This window comes from Arvicanthis niloticus, chromosome 11 (genome assembly GCF_011762505.2).
Source record: "Arvicanthis niloticus isolate mArvNil1 chromosome 11, mArvNil1.pat.X, whole genome shotgun sequence".
Taxonomy (NCBI): Eukaryota; Metazoa; Chordata; class Mammalia; order Rodentia; family Muridae; genus Arvicanthis; species Arvicanthis niloticus.
This window is the reverse complement of record NC_047668.1, coordinates 26941084-26968177: the sequence shown is the minus strand read 5'-3', so window position 1 is coordinate 26968177 and position 27094 is coordinate 26941084. Positions and strand designations below refer to the sequence as shown.

The following is a 27094-nucleotide window of genomic DNA, read 5'->3' as shown; positions in this document are numbered from 1 at the left end:
AATATGCATAAAAATTGAACCTTAATATATATATGTCTTATATGCACATTTATATATATATATATGTATTATTGAATAACTAAATCTAAGAAACTAAGATATCTAAAATCACTCAACAATTTTTGTCAGGACCATCAAAGGAGTTAATGACCTTTCATTAAGTAGTGATTCGTTTTAACAATTGTTCACAAAAAGAAGAAAAACCTATGTCCACAAGAATTGTAATTAGTGTGTGATCTTAGTGAGGCATGACAAAGCTATTAAATATTCAATAATAAGAAAAGCTGTTTAAATTAAGATGCATACAAAGAAATGGGTGCTAGACTACTAAAATTACTCTTAACAGAGAACAAGGAAAAGTCATCTGTAATAACACAGAGATTATATTATGTGTCATTTGGGTTGAAATATTACAGATTGAACTTTGGTAACAGCAATCATAATATATACGGCTGCAACCATAAAATAAAGACATTTGAAAAGTATTTCTCCTTGCCTTTCCTCCCTCTAAATCCTCCTGTAAGCCCATGCTGTCTAAGAAGAAGAGATGTTTTCAAAAAGAATGTGGTTTAACAAATGAAAGAAGTTACTTGTTTCCCAGGCACCCAGCCTAGCACAGGGATCCGAATTGTCACACACTATCTGTGTGGTAGAAACCTACAGGAACTTCCTGCGTGGGTAGTCTAGCAGCAGACCAAATCGTTAAGCATGCTCCTACTATCAGGATGTCCCATGGTTCTGTACTACAGAAAGGTTAGAACATGGGCTATAATAGGAAAGAAAGAACACCAATAAAGGGATTGCTATGCAACCAGCATATAGGATGCTCAGAGTTGAAAACGAAAGTATATATTCTAATATGGTGTGGAAACCATTCAAGTAAACTATGAAGAATAAAGCAAAGCCACAGGACAACACAGTTAAGTAGAGCCAAAAATATGTGTTGGCTACAAAGAAAGGCATTTAAGGAGGCGTAGCTTTAAGTATGGAGGTGTGACTAACTAGGGGGAAATTCACCACTGTCTCACTCATTTATGTAGAGCTCTGTGTGAGGGCAATTCTGGAGAAAGGGAATTAAATATGACAAACCCACTAGGGGATTCTATGCAGAGAGACACCTGCGCTAACATGGTCTGTTAGCTTCTGTGAGTCTCACCTGGTGAACTGTGGAGACTAGGTACCATGGCAGCTAAATGTGAGGGAGGAAAAGTGTGACTGAAGGGGGCCGGGACAGTCACTCCTCAGTATGACAGTGTGTTTGCAGGTTTTGAATGTATTCAATCATATAATATCTAATATGTTGTGTATTAAAATCAAAATGAAGGCACACTCACACTGTAAGATATCTTCATTCCAGAGTCATTTTGTCACTCAAAGGCACTGCACAAAAATGGGACAAGCTTTCTTGGGGGTACTGGGCACAGCTTTGAACAACACGGGCTTGCAACTGTCCTTCAAATCCTCCTCTTTTTCATGTTTCCACCTTAACCCACAGTCCTCTTTAAAAACAAAGCATGTCTATTAGTAGCTCAAACCTTGGTAAAAAAAAAAAAAAAAAAAAAAAAAAAAAAAAAAAACTAAGAACTGTCTTGTCCATTTCATTCTGTGATATGATTTCATCCCTCGGGATCAACAATACACATCTCTTTCCTGTTTATAACAGACTATATTCCTACTATTTCCTTTCTAGCCCCATTTCTGAACATGCACATTGGAATTCGAGGCATACGTGCAGAACGACTTGAATTCCACATCAAGGTCAGCAATTACAATGCATGAAAACACATGGTTTCCAATGACTATCAGTCACTGAGACTTAAGATCAACAAAGGAGAAAGGGCATTTTTTAAAACATACAGAGATAGATACAGAGACAGAAGTTTCTGTTGCTATCGCACTTCATGTTCAACCCATTCTGAAGTGCAAAAGCACAGACATTCCTGATGTTAGAAGCACGTTTAATTATTTGGCCTGCTGCAAAACTGCCTTCACAGAGAGCCCTACCCAGAGAGAGTTTCTGAGAAACTGCATATTGAAAGTTCTCTGGGAGATTCCAGCACTCACTAGCATCAAAATCACTGCCAGTTACCTTGGGCATTTGATACATACATGGAGCACAGTTCACTATTCTGGCAAGCGCAGCCCAGGGTCTTAGCTCAGAGTCCTTTCCCTACCCCAGTTGACGACAGTCTGCAAATAATTCCTTTCACAGTAGATGCAAGAAAGTAAACTTAAGTGTTGATACTTTATATTACAGTTAATAGTGAAAGTGGATCACAATTAACTCTCTAGTTTCCTGAGATTAATTAGTAACTTTGATAACAGATTTTTCTCAGGTTATATAATCATCTAACTTATGTTTATACTGCATATCAAATTAATTTTATTAAGTAGCGTTTTTCTTTTCATCATATGTTAGTTATAGACAAGTAATGTATTTTCTTACTACATTTGGTTTTCAATGGTAAGAAGTCGAAAGTCAGAATAGTTTGAAGAGTCACCTAAATTAAAGTTCAGCCTGTTTAATCTAATTAATTTGATATGCAAATAGCTGACTGACTTCTGGCAGTAATGTGTAAAAGCTTGCTTCAGTTGTATAAACAGAATTGTAGCAATCCCTTCCATTTACACAGCTTATACTTCACTACATGATGCTGTGTCTAGGGTGTTTTCATTTTAACAGAGTTCTGCTCTGTGGAAACAGTGTAGATGTTGCTATTAATAGACTACACTGCCCAACACTCATTTTATTCAGAGGTAGAAGGTAAGACTGCTTAGCCTTTCCACACAAGGACACTTTGTATTCGGTTGGCACCCTGCTTCAATAAACTCTCCTACAACTCAACTTGGTTTGTTTTCTAGATTTGCTTTAAAAAGCAATTTTGTGTAGAACTATAAAAATAAAAAATAAAAAAAATAAAAAAACAAGAGAAGTCTGGATTGACATGATAGTTTAATATGTATCATTATAGAAAAAGTTCTGTTATAATCTAGGTTACTTTGTTTATAATTCTACCATAGAATTTAACTGAAAAAAAAAAAAAAAAAAAAAAAAACCTCCCATCAGTCTGAGTGTATGAGGCACTGAAAATTACAAAATAAACATGGTTTCAGAGGCAACTGTTTTACCTTCTAAGCTACTTAACTATTTAGCAGATTTACCTAGCTATTTAGCAAATACTAGATGTGGTATTTCTTTGGGCACAGAATATTTTAAAAAAAACAAAACAACAACAAAAAACCTCTGTAAATCTGGACACATCCACACAGTTTGGAATGAAGTTTGCTTAACTCTTTGGCTGTTGGGCTGTTGATATACATTTTGCCCATGCATTCTGTGGTAGTTTGAAAGAAAACAGCCCTCATAAGCCCTTTAGGGAGTGGCATTATTAGGAGGTGTGGCCTTGTTGGAGTAAATGTGGCCTTATTAGATGAAGTGTGCCTCTGGGGGAGGGCCTTATGGTCTCAGAAGTTCAAGCCACGCCATTGTGACTCAGTCTCTTCCTGCTGCCTGCTGATCTAGATATAGAACTCTCAGCTACTTCTCCAGCACCATGTCTGCCTTGTGTGATGCCTGTTGCTATGTTGATAACTGACTAAACCTCTGAACTGTAAGCCAGACCCAATTAAATGTTTTCCTTCCTAAGAGTCACTGTGGTCATGGTGTCTCTTCACAGACATAAAAACCCTAACTGAGACATACCCTTCAGTAGACGTTCACAAACATTTACCATCCAAGCTGTTAAAGGAAAACAGAACTACTCCTACATAACTGGGAAAGGAAGAAATAAGGACAGTAAGACAGCCTGCTATTAGCAATTAGTCTGATCCCAAAGTAACCAGAAATAGAAGCAAGCAAATGACAATTTTAGAAACAGGTATGTTTGAGGAGGGGATACCTATTACTTATCTACACACGCAGTAGTTTCAACTACGTGGTCAAAGTTAATACATAAGACATCAAAGAGCAGGCATACATCCCTTGTGGACAGGAAATAGAAGCAAAAATAAACCAGTGCTCAATGATGCCTTTGGAAGTTAATTGAAAGGGGCACAAAGCAGTTCACGTCATGTTGACTCACGACACAGCAAAATTGGCAGAACTACATCACATCAGACTCTGGTTGCCAGGCTCAGCAGCACATGCCTTTAAAGGCTGTCCCCTCTCAGTAGCCCGCATTTCTTTAAACGAAGGATAGAAGAAGAGTAACTGACATGCTAGACTACTGAACACTTGATGACCAGAAGCAACTACATCTTAATCTGGGCAGAGCAGCAGGAACGGAGGAGAATTGAGGATATTTAGAAGGATTAAACCTGCAGGACTTATGGACAGTGACACTGGGTAGTACCCAACAGCAGTGCTTCTCAAACTATGGGTCCCCCTGTGGGGGAGGGCTGGAGGATTCTTTCCCAGGGGTCACATAAGACCGTAGACAAACAGATATGTTTACATTACAATTCATAACAGTAGCAAAACTACAGTTAGGCAGTAGCAACAAGAATAATTTTATGGTTGGGGGTCACCACAACATGAGGAACTGTATTAAACGGTCACAGCATTGGGAAGGTTGAGAACCACTACACTTAGAGGCTCAAAGAAAGGAGAAAGAACTTGGACAATTCTGGCTTGTCTGCTGATGGTGATGCCACCCACTGACACCAGGTGAACAGCATCAGGAGGTTTCTTGTTCCCACATCAGAGAGAGCAGGCGAGATGGTCTTTATCTGTACTAGCAAAGTGCTTGGCAAATCAAAGAAAGTTTACAGTCACACTGTATCAAAAGCCTTTTCCAGTAACCAAATAAGTGGTGGCTCAGCTATTCAAATGACTTGCACAGTCTTCGTGCCTAGGACCCTGAACTGTCCAACACAATTAGATAGTTCCTATCCTGAAGTAGTTGTCAACATGCACAATACATTAGAATAAACAACCCAGAGAGAAGGAGCTTTAAAAATGATCTACACCGAAGTGTCACCCCAAGCTTTAAATTCAAAATCCTTTGGAATCCAGTGCTAAGCTCAGCATTTAAAAAAAAAATTTCCAAAATATTTCAACAGAAAGGCACAAGTAAGATTTAAATTAGAAATTCTAACATCATCAGTGTTGTCCTTCTTAGGGCCCTTACCCATTCCTCAGCTCTAGTAAGACTGTTCTTTGTCCATCATGCTTGCCCTCCACCTTGTCACATTGTGTACCTCATAGCTAGAGGTCAAAAGTTACCTCCTCTTCACCCTTCCACCACTCGCTACCCACATATGCAATGCCATTGGTTCCTGCTTTTACTGCAGGGTATTGTGTAAGGATTTAGATTGAGTTAATGTTTCTTCTTATCTTTTCTTCTTACCACAAGGCTCTTCTCTTATGAAACTAAGTCTTATGCATTACTATGAAGAAAGAACAAATCTATTCAGAACAAAGAACACTTGTTTGTCCTGTCTATTTTTTTTAACTAAGATTTCTTTAAATGTAGAACAAAGATAAAATTCTGAAAACTCAGTTTTAATTTTTAAAACATGTGATTTTGCCAGGAAAAAAAAAAACCTCCTTTTTGTCAACAGAAAGGTTGAATGTAGGGCATTATGTGTAAGAGGCAAGTACTCTCCCACCAAGCCACAGCCTGGACTGAAGGAGTCCTTATTCAGAGGAAAGGATGATTGTTAAAAAGATGGTTTGTATACCAAGAAGCATGGTCTTCCCCTTAGGTAGGAACCACAATTCCTAGTTCTTAGGCAAGAATATAATATCACACACACACACATACACACACACACAGAGAGAGAGAGAGAGAGAGAGAGAGAGAGAGAGAGAGAATGAGAATATGGTGTGGCATAAGGAAAGTAAGAGAACTGGAAGCAGTGACCCAGGACACTTGCCCTCAGTGCACTTGGCATCAGCATGATTTGGATAAGCACCACAGCCCAGGATGTGATTGGGAATTAGCAGGGCCTTTAGGAGATGGGACCTACCTAGGAGTCTAGAGGTGAGAAAGTAGCATGCCCTTAAAGCAGATATTGAGATTCCAGCCCCTCTCTTCTTCCACCCTTTGAGATGTAAGAGGTAAGTTATTCCTCCCCAGGACATTCTCACTGTGATACTCTCTCCTAGAGGACCCAAAGCAATGGGATCGAGCAACCAGGAACTGAAACCACAAGCCAAAACAGGCCTTTACTCTCCTCAAGTTAATTTTCTGAGGTACTTTTGTTAAAGGTACATAAAGACGACTAAATTCATCACTGACTTAGCCATTCATCCTTGAGCCTGATTACCAGAGCAGAAATGACTGTGGGATACAGTCCAGGCAATCAGACCACAGATGGAATGTGGGTAAAGTGGCTCAGTCCTCTATCGTGGCATGGAAAAAACTAAGCAGCAATCTTGTGATGAGTGAAGCAGTAGCTGAAAGAGGCAGGGAAAGTCTTATGACTGAGATGAGAACATGATATCAGGGGACCAAGGATATTCCATAGAAAAGTTTTAAGAAAAGAAGCCAAAGCACAGAGCTGGGCACAGTGATACCCAACCACAGTCCCAGTATTGGAAGGTGAAGGCAAGAGGATCGGAAGGTCAAGGTCAACCTTGGCTGCATGAGTCTGAGTCCAGTGTGAGCTACAATAAGATCAGGTCTCAAAGATTTTATTTTTTCAAAACATAGTAGAGAATCACATGGTACCTCCCCCCCCCCCCAGCACTTGGGAGGCTGAGGTAGGAGAGTTGTGAACTTGAAGCAAAACTGAGCTACACAGATAAATTTCAGGATAGCCTAAACTAAGAAATATCCCATGACTGAAAAATAAAGAGACAGACAAACACATATATACATACATGGAAAGACAGACAGAGAGAGAGAGAGAGAGAGAGAGAGAGAGAGAGAGAGAGAGAGAGCACACAAAACAGTAAATAGAACCACACTGCTACAGTGAGGTTTCTATATAAGTTAAGGTCAGTCAGACTTGTACTTCCATGCCCAACCTTGTCCCCAGGCCACAATAGTGTGTGTGTGTGTGTGTGTGTGTGTATTTAGATTTTAGATCTTCCCATGAGAAGAGAAGTCCGACTGAGTTGTAGTTGGAAATGAAAATCTCTGATCACAAGCTCTCCTGAGCCTGCACGTCTTCTGCTGCATAGATCCACATTTGTAGTGGAATCTGCCGAATGGCTATAACTCCCGGGCTTTATGCTAGAAACAAATCCATTCAGTGAATCCAGTGAGTGAATGGAGAGAAACTGTGAGAAATGCCTTGAGAGGCAGGTTCTGTGTGGTGACAAGTGATGGATAAGCAGAGACTTTAGACCACAGGTGGGACAGGGAAGCAGAAAAGGCAACCTGTGAAGAAGGTGGCATCTGGAATGTGAACATGATGCTGGTGGGTGTTGGCAGGAGAAAGGTGTCACCGAAGAGGAAAATATTCTAGGCCATCTGGAAACATTCTGGAAGACATCTGGAGGGGACGTGTCACACACAGTAGCAATGGTGATATAAGGATGACAGTACTAGAATAGACCTGGAGAGTGATCAGCTGTAAGGGGCACCCTGGGTGAAGTTATCAGCATGACTTCTGGCTTTGGAGCTTGGCAGCCCAGATGCATAGTGGCTCCAGCATAAGTTAAGGACAATAGGAGAAGTGGATTGAAATGAGGGTGAAGTTGATGGCCTTCTATTCTTATTTAATTAATTGATTTATTTATTTAGATATGTTTAAACTTATCTAGTTTAAAGGTCTCATGATACATATAAGTTGAAACTGAAATATCTAGGCAAGTTGAATATACCTGGAGCTCGGGGCTAGACTATGAAATGGGGAATTGCCAGTGGATGACAGTTAAATTACCATGGGAGTGAGTGCCATCCAAGCGAATGTGTGATAACAGTAAAATAATTAAAAGTGGTGACCCTTTTTAAAATGCTCAGTGGTAGGTGGGCACACAGATCATGCAACAAGAGATGAGAAAGGGTATCCTGAAAGGAAGATGAGCAAGCCAAGCGAGAAGTAGAGCTGGAGGCAAGAGAAACGCACAGTGCCTACTACAGCCCAGAGATGAAGGGACAAGGTGATGGTGGGTGTTCAGAGGCCATATAGCATCAATGATACCACAGAAGTCGTCTGCAAGAAATGACGGGATTACAAATCAGATACTTTGCACAGGGACTGGTGAGTACCAAGTAGAGACTGCTCTTTCAAAGCAAGGTGACTGGACACTGGGGGAGGGGAGGGTCACAGTCAGCAGAGTAGGGCAAAGCTCTGTAGCTGATCCAGTGAATTAAAAGGGAACCAGAACAAGCAGAAGGGCAAAGTTATTAACTCCGTACAAGGAATTCCCCTCCGGTGAGGCTTCATTCTCCACCGGTGGCTGACTCAGGGGTATTTGTGAAAGTTAACCTCATATCCCGAACCTTGAGAACGCAGCCCCTCACAGCATGTTCACATTCCATAGTTACTGGTGCTTTGCTGTGTTTTGTTTTGACACAGGGTCTCTTGTAACTCAGACTAACCTTGAACTTACTGTGTAACTAAGGATGACCCCGAACCCCAGACCCTCTTGCCTCTACCTCTTACGTATTGGATCTGGTGAAGATCCAGCCACATCCCACTTTATTTTCTGATGGCATACCACAATAATACAAATATAATAAACCATCCTCTAAAATACTCACAATTTTCTTTAGTTTCATACTAACTGACTAAACTTATTACTTATTACTTATTTAATAAACTTATTAAACTTATTCAGTGTCGTGTCTCATGCTCAGCAGTTCACATTATAAGCCTAGGGAATGTCCCCACAGCCTAAGATGTTATAGAAGAGCAAGTGTTTCTAAGGCATATAGAATTCATGTTATTAACTCGGTTTATCACAAAAGCTGCACTTCTCAAACACTATAAAAACGGGGCTTGGGTTGCACACATAAGCTAAGTTTTGTCCAGCTGGCTTTGGTTCAGTGACAGCTTTGGGCATTAAACTTGTGCTTGTCAAACATGGGTAGTAAAACAAGCCTAAACTTCGATAGCTTTGTCTGTGCCCTCTAATGCAGATACTGGTCTGAATAATTAGCTCAAAGCTACCATTGAAAGATTCATATGATATATTGAAATATATGCTTCAGAAAAATGTTGTTCAGTCTCCTTCTTGGTTCACTGTACCATGCCCTACAATAAAGTTATCAAGATAATCACAAGAGCTTATCACAATTAGAAACATTTAGCAATGTCAATGGGATAAAGGTTAGTAACTCAGACACAGATCTTCTGAGCATTTAGGCTAAAGTCTGGAGGACTCCTGCCTAAGTGTTCCTTCAGAGGGTAGGAAATGTCCATGCTATGAAAGTTAACTAGGCACACTGCCTCCACACCCTATCTATGAGGCCCTGAAGCAGGAAAACCTGAGCTTCTATGAAGATAATTAACTACATAAAATAAGGATAATTTGAGAGTTGGAGAAATGGCTCAGCAGTCAATAGTGTAGACCTCTCTTACAGAGGTCAGTTCCCAACACCCACATTGGATGGTCCACAATCAACTGTAACTATAGTCCTAGGGGACTCAACACCTTCTGATCTCCTTAACACCTGTGCACATACGCACATATAAACACACAATTAAAAGCAAAAGTGTATCTTCAAAATAAAGATAATTTATTACTAAACAGAAATGTATCTTTGAGTTATGCACACCCTAACCCTTTGAGGTTTTTATGGGTCATATACCCAAGGCTGGCATTGCCTGTGAGAAGAAACACCTGTCACCGGGACCTCAACTTGTCTACCTCATGTAACTACCTAGCGCATTGTAGAACTTGATGTTTGTTCCATAAAATAATAATTTCTTTAAAAAACAACTTTCAGGAGTACCCCAGCCAGATAGATTTGCATTATCAGCTCTGAACTCAGCTGATTCTGAGCTGTTCCAAGCCATTCAGCCACATGCTATCTCACACAACACAAGTTAGCTTTGGCAAGTGACAAGATTGTGATAGAGAGATAGAAGCCCCAGATCCCCTCTGAGATCATCACGCAACATAAGTCACGTGCACACACCTTCAAGGACTTTCATTTCCTTCAGAGAACTAAAACGTTGACAGCTATTTCTCAGCTCTAAGTCTGTCAGGTGGGAGTGAACCCCTGTTAGCTAAGCTAGAGAGGGGACCAGAAGCCAGGTCAGGATGTGGGAATAAGAGAAAACCAAGGTTCCAGGGGTTAATCTTTTGCCCAAGATCAAAGAGTAGATAGTCAGAAAGCTGAATTGGAAGCTATTCGTGATAATTAAATAGATTGTGGCATTTGTGCGATTGCATAATACATCAAACTCAGAAAGCAAAAACTTGTGAGCATGATGAATCACGGCTCTGGAAGGTGCCTCTTGTTTAAGGTCCCCAGAGATCCCCTAATCAAATTCCTACCTTCACAGACAAGAACTTGAGATCATCATAACTAAAAATAGAAGTGAAGTCTTTTATGTCTTTAAAAGTGACATAATTTCATATACAAAACACTCATAAAGGGCTTTTTAAAGTGTGTTTAAAAGCTAAGTGTAGTTAAAAACAACACTGCACAGGTTTGAGGGACAATTGCAGGTGATTTTTAGAACTGCGTGGCTTAATGATGCCTCTGGGCTTTTCCTCCCAATAAGTATTTCTTCATTTTTGATGATAATAAAGGTGTGGCCATCCTACTCAACACAATATATAGATTCAATGCAATCCCCATGAAAGTTCCAACACAATTCTTTACACATTTTGAAAGGATAATTTTCAACTTCATATGGAAACACACACACATAACCCACTGCCAACAACAACAACAAAAACCAGAATAGTTAAAACAAACCTGAATAATAAAAGAACTTCTAGAGATATCACATAAACCCACACACCTATTGGTGCCTGATTTTCAACAAAGCAACCAGAAATACATACTGGAAAAAATAAAGCATCTTCAAAAAATGATGCTGATCTAAATGAATGTCTGCATGTAGAAGAATGCAAATAAATCTATCCTTATCATCATGCACAAAACTCAAGTCCAAGTGGATCAAAAACCCCAACATAAAACCAGACACATTGAATCTGATGGACGGGAAGTGGGGAAATAGTCTTCAACTCGTTGGTATAGGAGAAGACTTTCTAAACAAGACACTATTAGAATAGGCACTAAAATCAATAATTAATAAATAAGACTCATTAAACTAAAAAGCTTATTAAAGCAAAGATACTGTCATCCAGACAAAGCGACAGCCTACAGAATGGAAAAATATATAATTACCAATATCTACATCTGATAGAGAATTAATATACAATACATAAAGAACTCAAGAAACTAAATATCAAAAAACTAAATAATCCAATTTGAAAATGAGGCACAAATCTAAACAAAGACTTCCCAATAGAGGAAATTCAAATGGCACAGAAACAAAGAAATTTTCAGCATCCTGAGTCATCAGAAAAATGCAAAACAAAACTACTTACATATGTCAGGATGTCTAAGATCAATAATATAAGTGATAGCTTATGCTAGCAAGAATGTGGAATAAGGAGAATCCTTTGCTGGTGGGATGGCAAACTTGTACAGCCAGTATAGGTATCAGTGTTCCAGTTCCTTAGAAAAATGGGCATCAAGCTACCTTAAGATCCAGCTATGCCACTCTTGGGCATATACCCAAAGGATATCCTACAACAAAGATATTTGCTCAACCATGTTCATTGCTGATCTATTCAAAATATCCAGAAACACCCTATGTGTCCCTCAATTGAAGAACAGATAAATACAATGTGGTACATTTACACAATGGATTATTACTCAGCTGGTTTTTTAAAAGTGCCATCATAAAATTTGCAGGAAAATGGATGGAACTAGAAAAAAAAATATCATTCTGAGTGAGAAAACCCAGACCCCAAAAAGATAAATATGGTATGCATTTGCTTATATGGATATTAGTCATTAATTAAATCATAACCAAGCTGCAATCCATAGACCCAGAGAAATTAGAAATAGAGGGAGGGACTAGGGGAAACACATATATCATCCTAGGAGAGAGAAATAGAACAGATATTTTATGGGTGAACTGGGATGGGGGGCAGGAATGGGAGAATTGGGTGGGAGGGAATGGGAGATGGAGATGGAATGCAAGGAGAAATAGATAGAATTGAGGGGCATATGAAGGGTGATATGAAAACCTAATGCAGTGAAAACGTCCTTAAATACATGAAGTTGATACTAATGAAGTCTCCAAATAATGAGGAAGATGGAGTCCCAGCTTCTTGTCACCAAATGAAGCTGCCAGTACTAAGATTAGGTTACATCTAATTGAGTTGTTGGCCATAGGGGTCCCATGAAAATCCCAAAACAACCCAAGTTGTTGTCAAGAGAATGGCTTGCTACCCACAAACTGACAGCAGGGCCCCACTGCTGAAGATAATTCCCAAACAACATGGGACATGGATGTGCTGAGATGGTCCCTACATAGAACCTTCACCCCTATGTTCTAGTGTCTAAGTACAGGAAAGTACTCTGCAGGCTACCAAAGAAGAAAGTAAACACTGACTCAGCCACAAACCCTTTGATCTACGATGCTGTCCTGCCTGCAAAATATACTAGAGCAGTGGTGGCACAAAGCTTGTGAGAGCATCCAACCAATATCTGATTTGACTTAAGGCCCACCCCACAAGATAAAAACCACTCCTACCCCTGCTTAGATGGCCAAGAACCAGAGACTAGATAGACCAGAGACCCAAGGTAAGATCAAATACTGGCTAAAAAGGAAAAGTAGTGACAAAACATCTCCTAATGATATTATGTTGTACTCTTCTTCAGTCATCAGAGAAACTTCCTCCTGCAGCAAATGGGAACAAATACAGAGATCTATAGCGAGACGAGTGGAGATGATTACAGACAGACAGACAGACAGACAGACAGACAGAAAGAAAGAAAGAAAGAAAGAAAGAAAGAAAGAAAGAAAGAAAGAAAGAAAGAAAGAACTTGGAACACCCAGCTCTAAATGACTTTTCTCCTCAGATCTCAGGAAACCCTTCAGAAGAGGGTACAAACAGGGTGTAAGAGCCAGTGGGGATGCAGGCTACCAGGAGAACAGGCCCTCCAAATCAACTGAGCAATGTTTATATAAACTCACAGAAACTTCACGGGTCTGCACCAGGTCCCCTGCATATATATTACAGCTTTCAGTTTAGCATTTTTTTAAGTGGGACTCCTGAATGAGTCCCATTCTTGTGCGTTCTCTTGGGATCTTTTCCTTCTGTTGGTTTGCCCTGTCCAACTTCGACATGATGGGTTTTGTTCTCTATCTTATTATACTTCATTTTGTTATGTTTCCAAAAAGGAAATTATGGTTAAAATTAAAGCTGAGACAAACACTTAATTGTGCACAGGACTTAAGGGACAATTGCAGTTGATCTTTAGAACTGTGTGGCTTAATGATGCCTCTGGGCTTTTACTTCCAATAAGTATTTTTTTATTTTTGGTCTAGGATAATGATGGAGTGCTCTAATAGCTGGTTTGTGCCTGGATGTGGAGGTCAGGTCTTAAATCTGGTTAGCAGAGTGGATTGGGTTTTGAGTTGGAAGGGATTTCTCATGAAATTGACCATGAGACTCATAATAAGAGACTGCCTATTCCCCTGGACAGATGTCCAGAGCAGGATCACACACTGTATTTTGAGCACTGGTATTGTTCAAATCTCAGTTGTACATCCTAGCTGCTATGAACCAAAACAATCAAATATAGGCTAGCTGTATTGAAGCTATAGATGCACCCTAACTTAGAGAAACTGATGGCACTTATGTTTCCAGGACATTCTCTAAACTATAACCTTAACACATTTCAGGAACGAAACTAACCATGTTAGCTCCATGTTCAGAACCCTACTGCTCCCTTCTCTGTGCATGAAGAGTAAACCCTTTTGACATCTGTCTGATGCTTTATCTCAAAATACTGCCCAGATAAAATGGCCAAACAAAATGCTTAGAGGAGAATCCACAACCTGGAGTCTAAATCTGGCTTCACCATGTATTGGCTCTGCCACTCTGAATGGGGTCTAGGCAACTCAAACTGCATGCTATGTGAAGCTATGGACTCTGTGCAAGAAATAACTGTCGGAACGTGGCTGTGAATCGCATGGTAAGGGTGAGGGTCATGAGGAAGAAGGGAGGAAAAACAGAATCAGGAGGAGCCATCTTGCCTATATTTTTAAAATCATGGCACATGGGTCTTCAATAGCAGGGAGTGCCCTCTACTTTGACTTTGAAAGTCTAGAAGACACAATATCAACCCTACCTATGAGGCTCTACCATAGGCCTTACAATTCTTTGTCATAATGATAATAATTAAGAAATGTGCCTGATATCTGAAGGGCCTAGTTCTTGGGAGAAAATGTAAATTAGATACAATATGTCACATGCCATTAAGATGATACATAATATTTGTATTTCTGGTTTTTATCTAATAACCCTAAGATCACTGAAAAACATGCAGCATTAAGGTATGTATGCACATGGGCACACACACACACACATGTATGCTTATGCATTAAAATATTTTCTTCTTAGTTCTTCAAGTTCTTTAGACTTATATACCCAGCTTAAATTCTAGAACCTTTGGTTACCTACAGACTCACTTCTCTGCCCACAAGCCCCATTTTTTCACACACAATCAAAGACAAGAATAATCAGCGGAAACTCTGTCCAGAGTCATGAGGAAATCGACTGAAAATTGTTCAATTTCTGTTCTATGGTAGGAAGAACTAAATCATTCTTCTATTCCAAACCTATCAAAGAACAAAGAATCTTTGAAGTAGTCCCTTTTCATGTGTCATTTAAATAACTGCCAAGTGTGTGGAAGTGGTGTGCACATCTTACTTGATGCAGCAAATTCCACAGATCTCCATGAGCCCATAAAACTTACAGTGCCAAGGTCAATGATGAAGCAGTCACCCTTGTTGAAGCTCTGCCAACTGAGAGGAACTTCCGTGGCCCTGACCACTCTCCGACCCTTCACATGCAGAAGTCTTTTCGCTGACAGGTCGTTGGTGAGGACATGGTTTAGTCCAGAAGCCACACCTCCAGCCTGACCATGGGGAGCAAAACACAACACAAAACAGAGAGAGGTGAGTCTGCTACCCAGACACAAGACACAAGCTGCAAGGCAAGAGTGCATAAATACACCACCTCAGCACAGGTGGAAAGTGAACTGAGGAAAGAGAGTTACTGGTAAAGTCAACAGCTGAGTTGGTTACTCTATTTTCCACATCATAAAAATTTAATATAAAATTAAAACTATTTCCCAAGGTCACTGCTGCATAAAAAGAAAAGTCAATATTGACTGATCGCCCATATGTTTCCCAGATGACTCATGTCATGCAGATGGTTGGTAACAAAGCAATAGGAGGCTGGAAAATTTGGAGGTGAGGAACGTCAACCACAGTAGTTCAGAACAGGTACCCAATCTCTCCATTGTCACTCACAGAAAAGAGGACCCCCAACCTTCCCACTATCACAGAGCAGAAAATGGAAATGAGGGGAAAGTGGGCTGTTCCTATGAAGAGTACAAAACCAAACCAAACCAAAAACAAAAAACCAACCCCCCCCAAAAAAAAAAAAACCAACAGGGCTTAGTATTAAGTATTTTTACCTTAAGTTAAGCATTATACAGAATCATTATTCTACATCCCCAAGCACAACAAAACAAAGAGCACTGAGTGAGAGCTTCTGAAGACAGAACTATGCCTAACACCTACTTCTTGTAGTATTGTAAGCACGTTGTACATTTTCTCTTTTCCTAATTGAGTTAGGAACTGTATCCATTCTCATAATCAGCAATAAGATGATTTTGACAGATTTGTTAATGATACACTCTGTCAAAATGAACTGTTTCCCAGGTACTCTTCCATCATTTCTTTGTCCTGACATATGAATCACTTATTTATGCCAAGAGAAGCAGAGAGTGGTGATTACCAGCTCTGCCCCCAGGGTGAGACACAGTCACTTCTGTTAGAGACCAGTCGAAAGTTGCATAGACTCAGTCTTGCTTTATCATCTGAACGGAGCAATAACCATGGCAAATGCACTAACTGGAGGTTTATACTAAATGAGGTCAGGTGTATGCCATGATTAGCATAATCTGTAAACTTAAAGTAAAAGTGGGTGAAAGGGCATCACATGGTCATCTGGGCCATTTTCAGGGACTAGTTATCTCTGGAGCCGCTTGTCCTAGGGAACTGTTGTTCCTGCAGTCATTCACACCAGCATTGTGCTGCTGATGAGGGAGTCAGCTGGTCTTGATGACCTATAGGACCTGCATTTACAAACATCTCCTCTGTGAAAAATGCTGATTTGTGGCAGCATAAATGTTGATAGTTATAAGATTATTATAAGATATTACCCAACAACTACAAAGTGACTTTTTATTATGTCCACTTTTGCATTGTATCCAAGGTCCTGTTAATAGACGAGTTCACCCTGAGTATGTGGTATATTAGAATTTTATTGTTTATTGTAATGCTTAATCCCCATGCAATACCTGTATGGGGAAATTGTGTAAACTGCATTGTACACTCCAGAAAACCAAGGGTTTTAAAAAGCTTCTTCACTTCCCTGAGGTAAGCCAGACATCTGTGGATGAAATGGTTACTAACGAGGTGACTTTACCTCTCTTGCTTTGAACAATGTAAGCTTAAAGTTTTGCAAACTTGGCTTCGTTGATGTGAAGGAAACTTCAGGATCTTTTAACACAAACCAGAAGCACTTATGGGAATTCAATAAAACGAGAGGTAGCAGTCTCTTGTTTGAAGTTTGCATCCTAGTGTGAAATAATGATTTCAAGAGATAGATGAAACCTCATGGTTCTTTTGCTCTGATCTCGTGGTATTGCAAATATTTAATCAAGGATATAATCAGATGAAAATAGACATAAGGCTGACACCATTTGGTCATTATTTTGGGGTTTGGTTGGTTGGTTAATTGGTTTGTTGGTTGGTTGGTTTTTGTTTTCAACTTTGATATAGAGTGTGACCCTATAGCTTACACTATGGCCTTGAACCCATGATCCTGCTGCCTCAACTTCCCAAATATTGGGAATATGTGTATGCACCCCCAAGCCTGACATAAATATGCCGTTTAGAGGGGCAAATTAGTATATTATCAGAAATCCTATTTAGCTCGAACGTCTTAGGGATACAGCAGGAGTGGGGCAGCAGCTGTGCAGGATACCTGAGGCCCATGTCTTCCTAGAGAAGGCTTGCCTCTGGGGTTTCCATCTGGGAGAGCATTGCTCCCTCCATGTTTTAACTGAATATGTGGATAGGGAGGTAAAGGAGTAGGAAAGGATGATCCAACTATAAAGCTCACTGGGAGAATTCGGGTGAGGGACAAGGTCTAGCTTTTACTATTCATCGCCTTGGACAAGATCTAGCCTTTACTATGGATAGCCTTTAGAGGCCTGTTTAACTATTAAGACATACACTTTTTTATTATAAAGGAGCTAAGAATGCATCTCAATCGGAAGAGTTCAGCATTTGGAAATCTCTGGGCTTTGTCTCAAATATACCATGAACCAGGTATGGCTGCACACACCTATGATACCTCTTAGAGTAGAGGCAGAAGGATCAGGAGTTTTATGTCAAATTCAACTACATAGTGAGTTTGAGGCTAGTAGTGTAAGGCTATGAGGGATAGTGTCTGAAAAAAGATGCCATTGTAAATGAATTATGCTATAATAATTCACATCATATCTTATATTCTGAAACTGAGTTTCATTTACTGAGTATCTCATATGTCTGGCAAATATGAAGATAAATCACACACACACACACACAAAACTCAAAAACAAAACCAACCAACCAAAAAACAGATTCTGAGACAAAAAAACAAAACAAAACAAAACATGCTGTCCATAAACCTATAATCCATGAAGACATGAAGTGTGGATGACCAGGAACATAAATTGGTTGAAAATAGCACAATGGAAAGTGTCAATGAGAAGTGGTTACCTTGTACTTCAGACCGCCTTTGAAATAGCCCACAAAATCAGTCGACTCGTAGCCCTGAAGCTCTCTGCTCTGTACTGGTTTGCCACCCAAATAGTCGTCCATCTGGACCGTGAAGATGGCCGCTGCTGTGCTCTCATCCTGCGAACACTCCTTTCCTGAAACCGACACAGACCCTCAGCTTCTTGGGGGAAAACAACAGGGCAGAAGAGTTAAGGCACAGGACACCAGAAGCTCTCTTTCCTTTTTATTCACTTATTTATACATTTTAATTAAAACATAATCATTCCCCTTTCTCCTTTCCCTTCCCTTCTCAAGTTGATAGATACGTGTATATGCATATATATACATACATGCATATATGTGTGTGTATATATATATACATATATATGTGTGTAAACAGGATGTACAAATATATTGATACAGCCTACTGAGTTCATTTTTGTTGTTTGTGTGTGTGTGGTTTCAGGGCTGACAGTTTTGTATTAGGTAACCAGTTAGGAAGTTCATCTTTAGCAGAAGCTAATTCTCCCTCTGCCAGCAGAACATAGCAATGTCCATGGACAATTTAACATGGAGAAGCTTTTTTTTTTTTTTTCAGTGATCTTTTCCAGACAGTAGTCTGAGCTGAAAGATCCCTTATCAAAAGCAACACTGTTTGTCTCAGAACCAAGAGCTTTTCATGTTACTACTTTTTCTGGTTTCTTTTAAAATTTTTAAAAGAAACACCACCATGCAGATCTGCTTGTGGAAAAATCAATATATGCCAGCAAGACTGAGGCGAGCACTCATTTCATGTAGTTAATAAGATCCAGCCTGGAAAATGTTTTGGAGTGCCTTATCATCATGCTGCAGGCTTACAGTGTGCCAGTGAGAAATACGAACTTTGTGGGCCACAATTAAATAACAGCATCATTTTTAAGATAGAAAAATGAATAAAACTTCACCTTTGATGCTGTTTCCCCACTTTACTATCCCCTTCCTCTTGTTGTATTAATCACTGATAGCAAGGCAGTAAAGGAACTAAGGTGCTGACATCTCTTAAATGCTATATATCTGATAGAATATAAGACAGTACAGAATTAATGTTCACAGTTATGAAATAAAATCTACCTAGGCAGAAGTCAAGTTCATGAGTAGCAACGTCTACAGTGTACATGATGTTTAGAAGCAAAACAGGCTAGAAGATGACTCACAATTCGTTTTTTAAAAAGTACAACCATAAGCCTTCAAAACCCTCACTACATCCCAGCTGTACAAATAATTATAATTGCTAATAATGCAAATTACAACTCATTTATGCTACTCTTGCCGTAGGCCACATGGTACTAGTATTTTATATGAATGACATTCCAGTAGCCCCAGGAAACAGACCTGTTTTATACTGTGCTACTGAGGAGGTCATGGACACACTGGGAGAGGCTGAGTAATTCTTAAGGTTATAAAAGACTTTCAGAACAAGTTTATAGAATTCTAAAGAGCAAGCTCTTAGGAAGGACAATACATGTGCTTTTAAAAAGACTTTTAAAAATTACTTATATACTTGTCTGTGTGTCCTGAGAGCCAGAAGAAGGCATTGGACCCTCTGAGTTGAAGTTATAGGCAGTGTGAGTCACCCAACGAAGGTGCTGGGAACAGACTTCATGTCCTCTGCAAGAAAAGTAAGCACTCCCAGCCAATGAGCCATCTCTCCAGCCCCACATGAGTTTATTTATTACAATTATTATTAGTAGTAAATTCTTAGGTGATCACAATATGTAACTTTCCTCTAATGAGCCATAAATTTAAAAGCAGTCACAGTATTTCCCTGAATAATGCCAATTGAAATTTATCAAAATTGAGGAAAGGAAACCAGTTACCCAGACTAGGGGACTAATCACGTCCCTTTACAGTTCCACTTCTCTATTCACAGGTGACCCTACATAGCAAAGATCTTCTCAAACAAAATTTCAGTAGCCAAAACAGTACTTGATACCATAACAGTTTTGTGATTTTTCTTTGGCCAAATGTATTTGGATGTCCAATTCTGCAATCTGAAAAGATGCTGGTGTCATCATTTCTTGCCTATTTTCTCAAGCCTCATAAGAGCAGATCTTGATGTCAATTTCATGTGAAGATGCTTTAAGAGAGACTCTGAAGTCAAGGTTGGTATCAAAGTTATTAAAGGTGATGTATTTGGCAGAAACATTGCTATCTGACAAGTTAAAGCATGAGTCTTTTGAGGTAGGTATGAATGGTAGGCAGGAAGTTAATGAATGAGATGGAGATAAGTTAATTAGACCCATGCTCTCACCTGCTGATGTTTGTGTGCTAGGCCAGAGAATATAGAATAAATAAGTCAAAACCCTTGCCTGCAAAAGTTGAAAAGATTTAATAAAGCCAATATAACCCTTTTTAATGTATTGAACTGAGTGAAAGAAAGTCTACTGAATCACGATGAACTTCTAGTAGGTACTCAAAAATGTTTATGTATGAATTCTGCTTCGGACTTCATTTGATTTCCCACGTGAACTGTGTTTGACGTCACCCCTTGCTTTCCTAAACTAGTTCTTCCGATGCCTGTTATGCCACACTGTGTTGTGCTGCTTTACATTCTGGTGTGTGGCGCGTCACACTTGCATGTATGATGGGTATGAACCTCCTAAAACTAGGAGACAGGACGGTTTTATAAACAAAACACAGATTGAAAGAGAGGTCTCACCAATAGACGTATCTAGTTCTTGTCCCTGATTTTAAAATCCCATTCCCACATTAGGGACAGAAGAGAATGAGCACCCTCAGAGTGATGAGTAGCATCCACTGAAATCACACAGAAGCGGGTAGCACTTCTGTAAAACTTGAGTGCGGCCCCATATTGTATGATGGCCCCATATTGTATGATATACTGAAGTGCACAGACTTTTGCAAGGGAGCAAAGCTAGGATCCCCACAGAGACACAGCCTACCTTATTTGTTCATCCTCAGTGTTACGAGTTCCCCTCTGATGTATCTATGTGAAGTTAGTTCTGTGCAGTTTTACCACATGTGTTAATTCACGTGTCTGCCTTCAGAATCCAGATACCAAAAACCTCTGGTGTCAAAAAAAAGGCCTTCATGTTATTTTCTTTAAATTTTTTTTCTACATTTATTTACTTAGTTTAGGTAAGGGCCTGTTTATGTGGAGATCAGAGAACAAGGTTCAGGAGTTTCTTCTCTCCTTCCATCATGTAAGATCCAGGGATAGAACTTGGGAAGTCAGAGTCAGCCTTGGCAGAAAGTTCCTTTACACACTGAGCCACCTTGTTGGCCCAGTGGTCATCAGTTCCTTGGTATTGTCACCAGCCTTTTGTATAATATGAGAGCCTTATATTGTATATTATATGTTATATATTATAATCTAGTCCTTTTGTGTCCCGGTGCCCTGTGTAACATGCAAGTTAGGACATAAATGTTGTTTTAAAATAGATTGAAGTAACATCTAAAGCAGGAGAGGAGAAAGGGTGAGGGAAGGTGTTTATAATATAGGTTGGAGGTACAATAGCACCTTTAAACTAACCCCTGCCTGCAGACTGGATGCTGTGAGGAACCAGAAGCAAAAGGTAGGTACACTTTAATAGCTAGGTATGAAACTGAAACATTTGCTAAGAAGAAACAATGTAAAACGTTTGAAGTTACATCAACGACTTCTTACTTTCCCTGCCTCTAGACATAGAATATGACCGCAGTTACCTAAGATATGCTCTACTGTCATGGAAACATTGAGTGGACGGATCTAAATTATCTCCCCATCTTAGTCCTGACTCCCTCCCATTTCACTGGCTTCCTCCTGTTGGGTCTATCTCCTCATCTGTACACGGTGTGCCTCTCTCATGCAGCCTCTCTTTAACTTCATCCCTGCACTTTTGGGGCTTCCTCCTAGAACTTGCTTCAGTCGCTCTCTCTAACTAATCCTCATGAACTCTTCCCTACTCGGATCTTCAGAATAAAGAATTTCCTTTGCCGGAAGAAACTGAAACAGCAAAGGCTGCTGGGAAACTCTGAAGGTGTCCTGACACCTCTTCTGCTTCCGCTTATGTCTCGGCACAGGAACCTCCCCCACTTACCTCCATTCCCCCATGTCCATCGACACTACTTGTCCTTCCAGCACAGAGCCTATACATCTCTCATGTCACTAATCACATTCTACCAGTGGTTCACCTTTTTTTTTTCTTATTGCTCCTTTGGGGTGATAAATTCTCGGGAAAGTTTCATAATCTATCTTTAGTGACTTAACAGGCTTTTGGACATCTTGAAAGGTTATAGATGAATTAGGTTGTAATTAATATACTATTAACTTTAGGGGGATTTTCCAGATTTTTAGGATCATAGGCTGTTTCTGCCCAGATTATATCCTATTATAATTGTGAAATTGGTTAGCATTGAGTGGAAAATTAAGTATAAGTGAGTCAGGCACTCGGGATGTAGTAGCAGGAGGGGAGAGGAAGAGGGGCCAATTTGGGCTACACTTAAGTTCCAGAGAGTTATGTGCCATCCTGACTACAAGCCCCTGTCTCTCTAAACCTGGCAAAGCACCATGCATAAGGAACCTGCTTGGATATTGAGAAATTTACTGAATTAAAAAATAGTCTTCTTGGAGCAGTCTTCTAATAAAGCCAAATATAGCTGCTGTTAACAGCAAGCTGATTTTTCGTCCATTTAAACTCACCCAACTGACACTTCAGACACTCATCCATTCTAGACCCCATATTCAGTGTGAGAATGCTGTTCTACTTAGGGTCACTGTTCTATGAATAGAGCATATATTACTGTGTCGTTTGTATTATGACTGGAGTGGCATTACAAGGGGGGAAAAACAGCAATGGGCCCTCAACTACCGCAAGCACCCAGGGTTGTAATTAAAGACACTATCTTTCCCTGTGTGTTTCCTGTCTCAGATGCTTGCTCCTGGTGTCTGCTAAGGCTTAGGAAATCCCTTCTAAATGTTTGTACTTGTTTCTTAAATTTTTCAGTTATTAGAAATTAAAATGAAATGGTGGCATTCAAAGTTCGTGGTTTTGAGTGTTTTCCCTCCTGAGCTCAAGAATAAATCTACTGAAACACGGGTATGAGGAGGGACGCTAGCTTGAAAAGAAGGCTCAGATAATCCGCACGTTGTTAGACGGGGTGTGTCTACTGGCACAAGACCTCACAGAGAAAGGTTGAACATTCAGGATGTTTACGGGTAAAAGTAGAAGGTGGAGAAAGTGGAACACACGGCCAGTGTCCTCCTGAAAGCCTGGCACCAAAGCAGCTCAAAATAATTACACCCTCTGAAGGAGCTGTTCTGGTCCACACTGGGTCCTTGTTAAAACAGATGAATAATAAAGGAATAATTTGAAACAAAGCCTATCTAAAGAAATACACCAGCCAGCCAGGGCAATTAAAAAAAAAAAAAAAAAAAAAAAAAAAAAAAAAAAAAAAAAAAAAAAAAAAGGATGTTAACTGTTAACTGTATCTTTTCCCAAACAGGCAAGCGGGGAGTTGTTGTGCGGGGAGAATCTTAGTTTGGGAGGTGCATAGATAAGTAATCACAGGTAGCGTAGTGGGGACATTTAAGCCGGAGCCCCAAGGCAACAAATACAAATAAATAAAAGTTTGGAGCTGGGAGTGGAGTTTTCTCTCCAGCTGCAGCAGATATCTATAAACATGTTTGAGTTCATCTCCACCCTGCCTGAAAAACCAGGACTGAATTTGCCGGAGGGTACTCAGTAGTTGGCTGGCACCGGGGGTTCTCTCAGGCAGGTAGTAGCCCAAGAATAGACTGGGGTTTGGAGCTAAAGAGGAAAAGCCAGAGAAATGGGTATGACACCCACCCCCTACCCAACCCACCCACCTCCTACCTGCCCCCCCCCCCCCCCAAGTAGTTTGCTCAAGACTGGCGAGTCCTGGATGACTCACATCTCCGGAGTTTGCAGCTCGCCAGGAGCTGACCTGGGGCTAGGAGAGGGTGCTGGCTGAGTGTCACCTAGCCCGCCCAGGTACAGACCCTGGACCCACCGCTGCCCTGTGTTGCTCACTGCTTACCCAGCCAGAAATGCAGGCGGTAGGAGAAGCCGCTGCTTGACTTGGTATGCAGCACCAGGTAGGCGTCTCCGACGTAAAAGTCACCATAGGCACCCTGGGGCACCGGTACCAGTTCCATCTTCTCGATCCTCCACACCTGCAGCCCAGCCTGCTTGCCTGCCCGAGCGAACTCGGGGTGCTGCAGCTCCTGCGCCATAGTGCGCGATGCTGGCCGGGTCGAGGACTTGATCCGCACGCCCTGAGCCCAAGGAAGAGCCAGGTGACGGCGAACCTGCTCTCCCGGCTTTTATGTGGCTCGCCTGAAGCGGAGGCGGGGTAGGGAGGGAAGCCAACAGCCACGCCCGACCCCAGGCGGGAACCCGAATCCCAGTTTGGACCCGGCTGACCAAAACTCTAGGAAATACCTCCCTCCTAAAGCAAATAAGTAAATAAATAAATATTATAAGAGCTATTTTACCTTGCAACAGATGGATTTTGCTCGCATCACCCGGTCCGGTACACACTGGTCCCCGCCGCCCCAGTTCTTTCCCTGCTGGTGTTCACCCTGTGGTGCAAGGGTGAGGAGAGAGAGCGTTAAGAACTAGAATCATCCACTCTCAAATCAGGTCTGTCTATGAGGACCACAGCACATAGGGTACCATAAGGGGTCAGAATAACTGGCTGTATCACTTTCGAAAGCTCGAAGAGTTGTATTGCACTGTCCTTTAAAAGTCGCCTTGCGCATTGTCGGCTCCCCTGATTCATTCTGGACAGCCTCCCAACTCCTCACAAGTTTCTCTTTGGATAGGTTCGGAAACTCCATGTACAACGGTACGACAGTTTTTCTAGAAAAGATAAAAATCAGACAAATTATCTGCCTGCCAACGTCACAGATCCGCAAATCCCCTGGCGTCCCGGAATTGTGGTAACGTGCCATCTGCCTGCCTTAGCCAAGAAAATCGCTGAAAAACACATCAGCCGCCCGACCGGGACGCTCTGTGCTGAGCTGTCCATGACTGTGATTTTAAGCCTGACCTGTGTTTTTAATTACCTGATTTCAAGGCACTCGCTGCTCATTGTTTTGCTCACTGAAGAATGACTTGAGTTCATTTCATTGCATTCAGAAACTGATGTGGTAAAGAATTCCACTACTGAAAATGCAACTCAGAAACTGCACAAAAGATTAGAGAGTTGCTTGTTTTTAATGCACGTCATTGGTTCACTTGGTCCTCAGATTGCAGAGCTCCATGGAAGGCCGTTAATAGGAAGGGCACACTTAGATGCTCTCTTTAAAGACCATCTTAAAATAAGCAATACATGAAGTGTTTAAGAATTAAGCAGCATAAAGTCTGTTCAATAGTGCAGTGTGCTAGCCTGTAATCCCAGGCTGAGGAAAGATGTTCTTTGAGGGATCCAGGCCAGCCAGGGCTACATTGTCAAAGCCTTTCTCTAGACGAAAACAAAATGACAATAGAAATTCATTTACATTTCACATAACCACCCCACTCCCTTCCCCCAAAGGTTGCCAGTTATTTTCCTTAAGAAATTATTAATCAACAAGAATATGCATAATGTAGTATGCGTAGTTTCAAAAACGATCCTGAATCTGTATTATATATGTATATCTCCTGGGGATTTTTGTTGCTGTGGGGTTTGTTTTCGAGTTTGTATTTGTTTGTTAAGACAAGTTCCCATGTAGTACATGTACCCACACTCACCTCGAACTCAGCATTTAGCTGAGGACGAGCTAGAACGTCTGCCTCTCTGCCTCTCAGTTAATGAGTTAAAAGGGTATATGACCACAGCCCAAGTTTATCTGGTGCTGGGGCTCAAACCCAGGGCTTCACGCAAGCTCTACTTACTGAGCCATATCCCAGCCCTTGTTGTTTGCATGTGTGTATCTTAAGATCAGAAGAGATTTATAAAGCCTCCAGGAAATACTCCAGGGAAATATATCTCCTGATAACATTTTACCTGGCAACAGCGCATGCACACACACACACACAGTAAGGGGAGAGAGAGAGAGAGAAGAGAGAGAGAGAGAGAGAGAGAGAGAGAGAGAGAGAGAGAGAGAGAGAATATCAATACTTCATAATCATAGAGCTGCCTTGTTTGTAGACTACATAGTATTCTACCTAATAAATGACTATATTTGCTGTGTTCAAGTTCACAGGCATTTATGGTGTTAATATTTTCCAAATAATATTGTGAGTCTCTTAAATAAACTCTACTATAAATGCCATTATAATTGTGAAATAAAGTCTTAGAAATGTAATTGGTAGCACAGTTGGTCTTACAGCCTCAATGCACAATGTCCCTGAAATGTTCACAGATGGAAGACTTGGTCCTTACTCAAGGAATCCTATCATTGGAAGTAACTGGATCATAAGGGCTCATCGAGTCAAAGCACTGATCCACTGATAAATTCAGAATGTGGTCACACTATTGGCAAGTGGGCTATGACTGGATGAAGTCAGTCAATAGGAGCATTACCTGGGAGGATCCACCTTGCCCCATCCCCTTCCTCGTACTTCCCAAATGTAAGAGGTAAGCAGCTTGGCTTTACCACATGCTCCCCACCATGGGGCTCTGAATGCTGGAAGAACAGCAGAGCCCAGTGAACAGGGACTGAAACCCTGAACTATGAGCCATAAGAAAATGTTGCTCTGTTTAAATTGCTTGTCTAAGGTATTTGTCACACTAGGAAGGGACCCTGATAGATACAGCTGGGATTAAATGCTCTTGCTAAGGATGATGGTAAGCCGCCATTTCTAACAGACTCAATTCCTGCTTTCTCCCTCATGTCATGTGACTATGGCAAGTTTCAAATCCTCATAAAATGAGACTAGAATAGTCTTCATCTTATAAGATTGCTATTTAGGGGATTGGAGGGATGGCTGAGCGGTTAAAAGTCCTTGCTCCTCTCCTGGAAGACTTGGGTTTGGTTTCCAGCACCCACGTGGTGGCTCACAATCATCCGTAACTATAGTTACATGGGACCCGGCATGCCTAAAATTACTTATTTGGGTTTAGTGAGCTGACACAAATAAAAACACCCATGTCTTTACCAAAGAAAATGCTT

General features: G+C 40.7%; 1 protein-coding gene across 1 annotated transcript in view; it reads right to left on the bottom strand.

Moving 5' to 3' along the window:
• The window catches only part of Scin (scinderin), a 69368-nt gene extending 45060 nt beyond the window's left edge, over positions 1 to 24308 (bottom strand). The window contains exons 1-3 of the mRNA XM_034514652.2: positions 24034 to 24308; positions 17995 to 18149; positions 14913 to 15074 (exon numbers count right to left, since the gene is read on the bottom strand). Of these exons, the coding sequence (XP_034370543.1) occupies positions 14913 to 15074; positions 17995 to 18149; positions 24034 to 24229 (513 nt within the window). The 5' untranslated portion in view covers positions 24230 to 24308. The remainder of the gene's footprint in view (positions 1 to 14912; positions 15075 to 17994; positions 18150 to 24033) is intronic.
• Positions 24309 to 27094: the final 2786 nt, after the last annotated feature.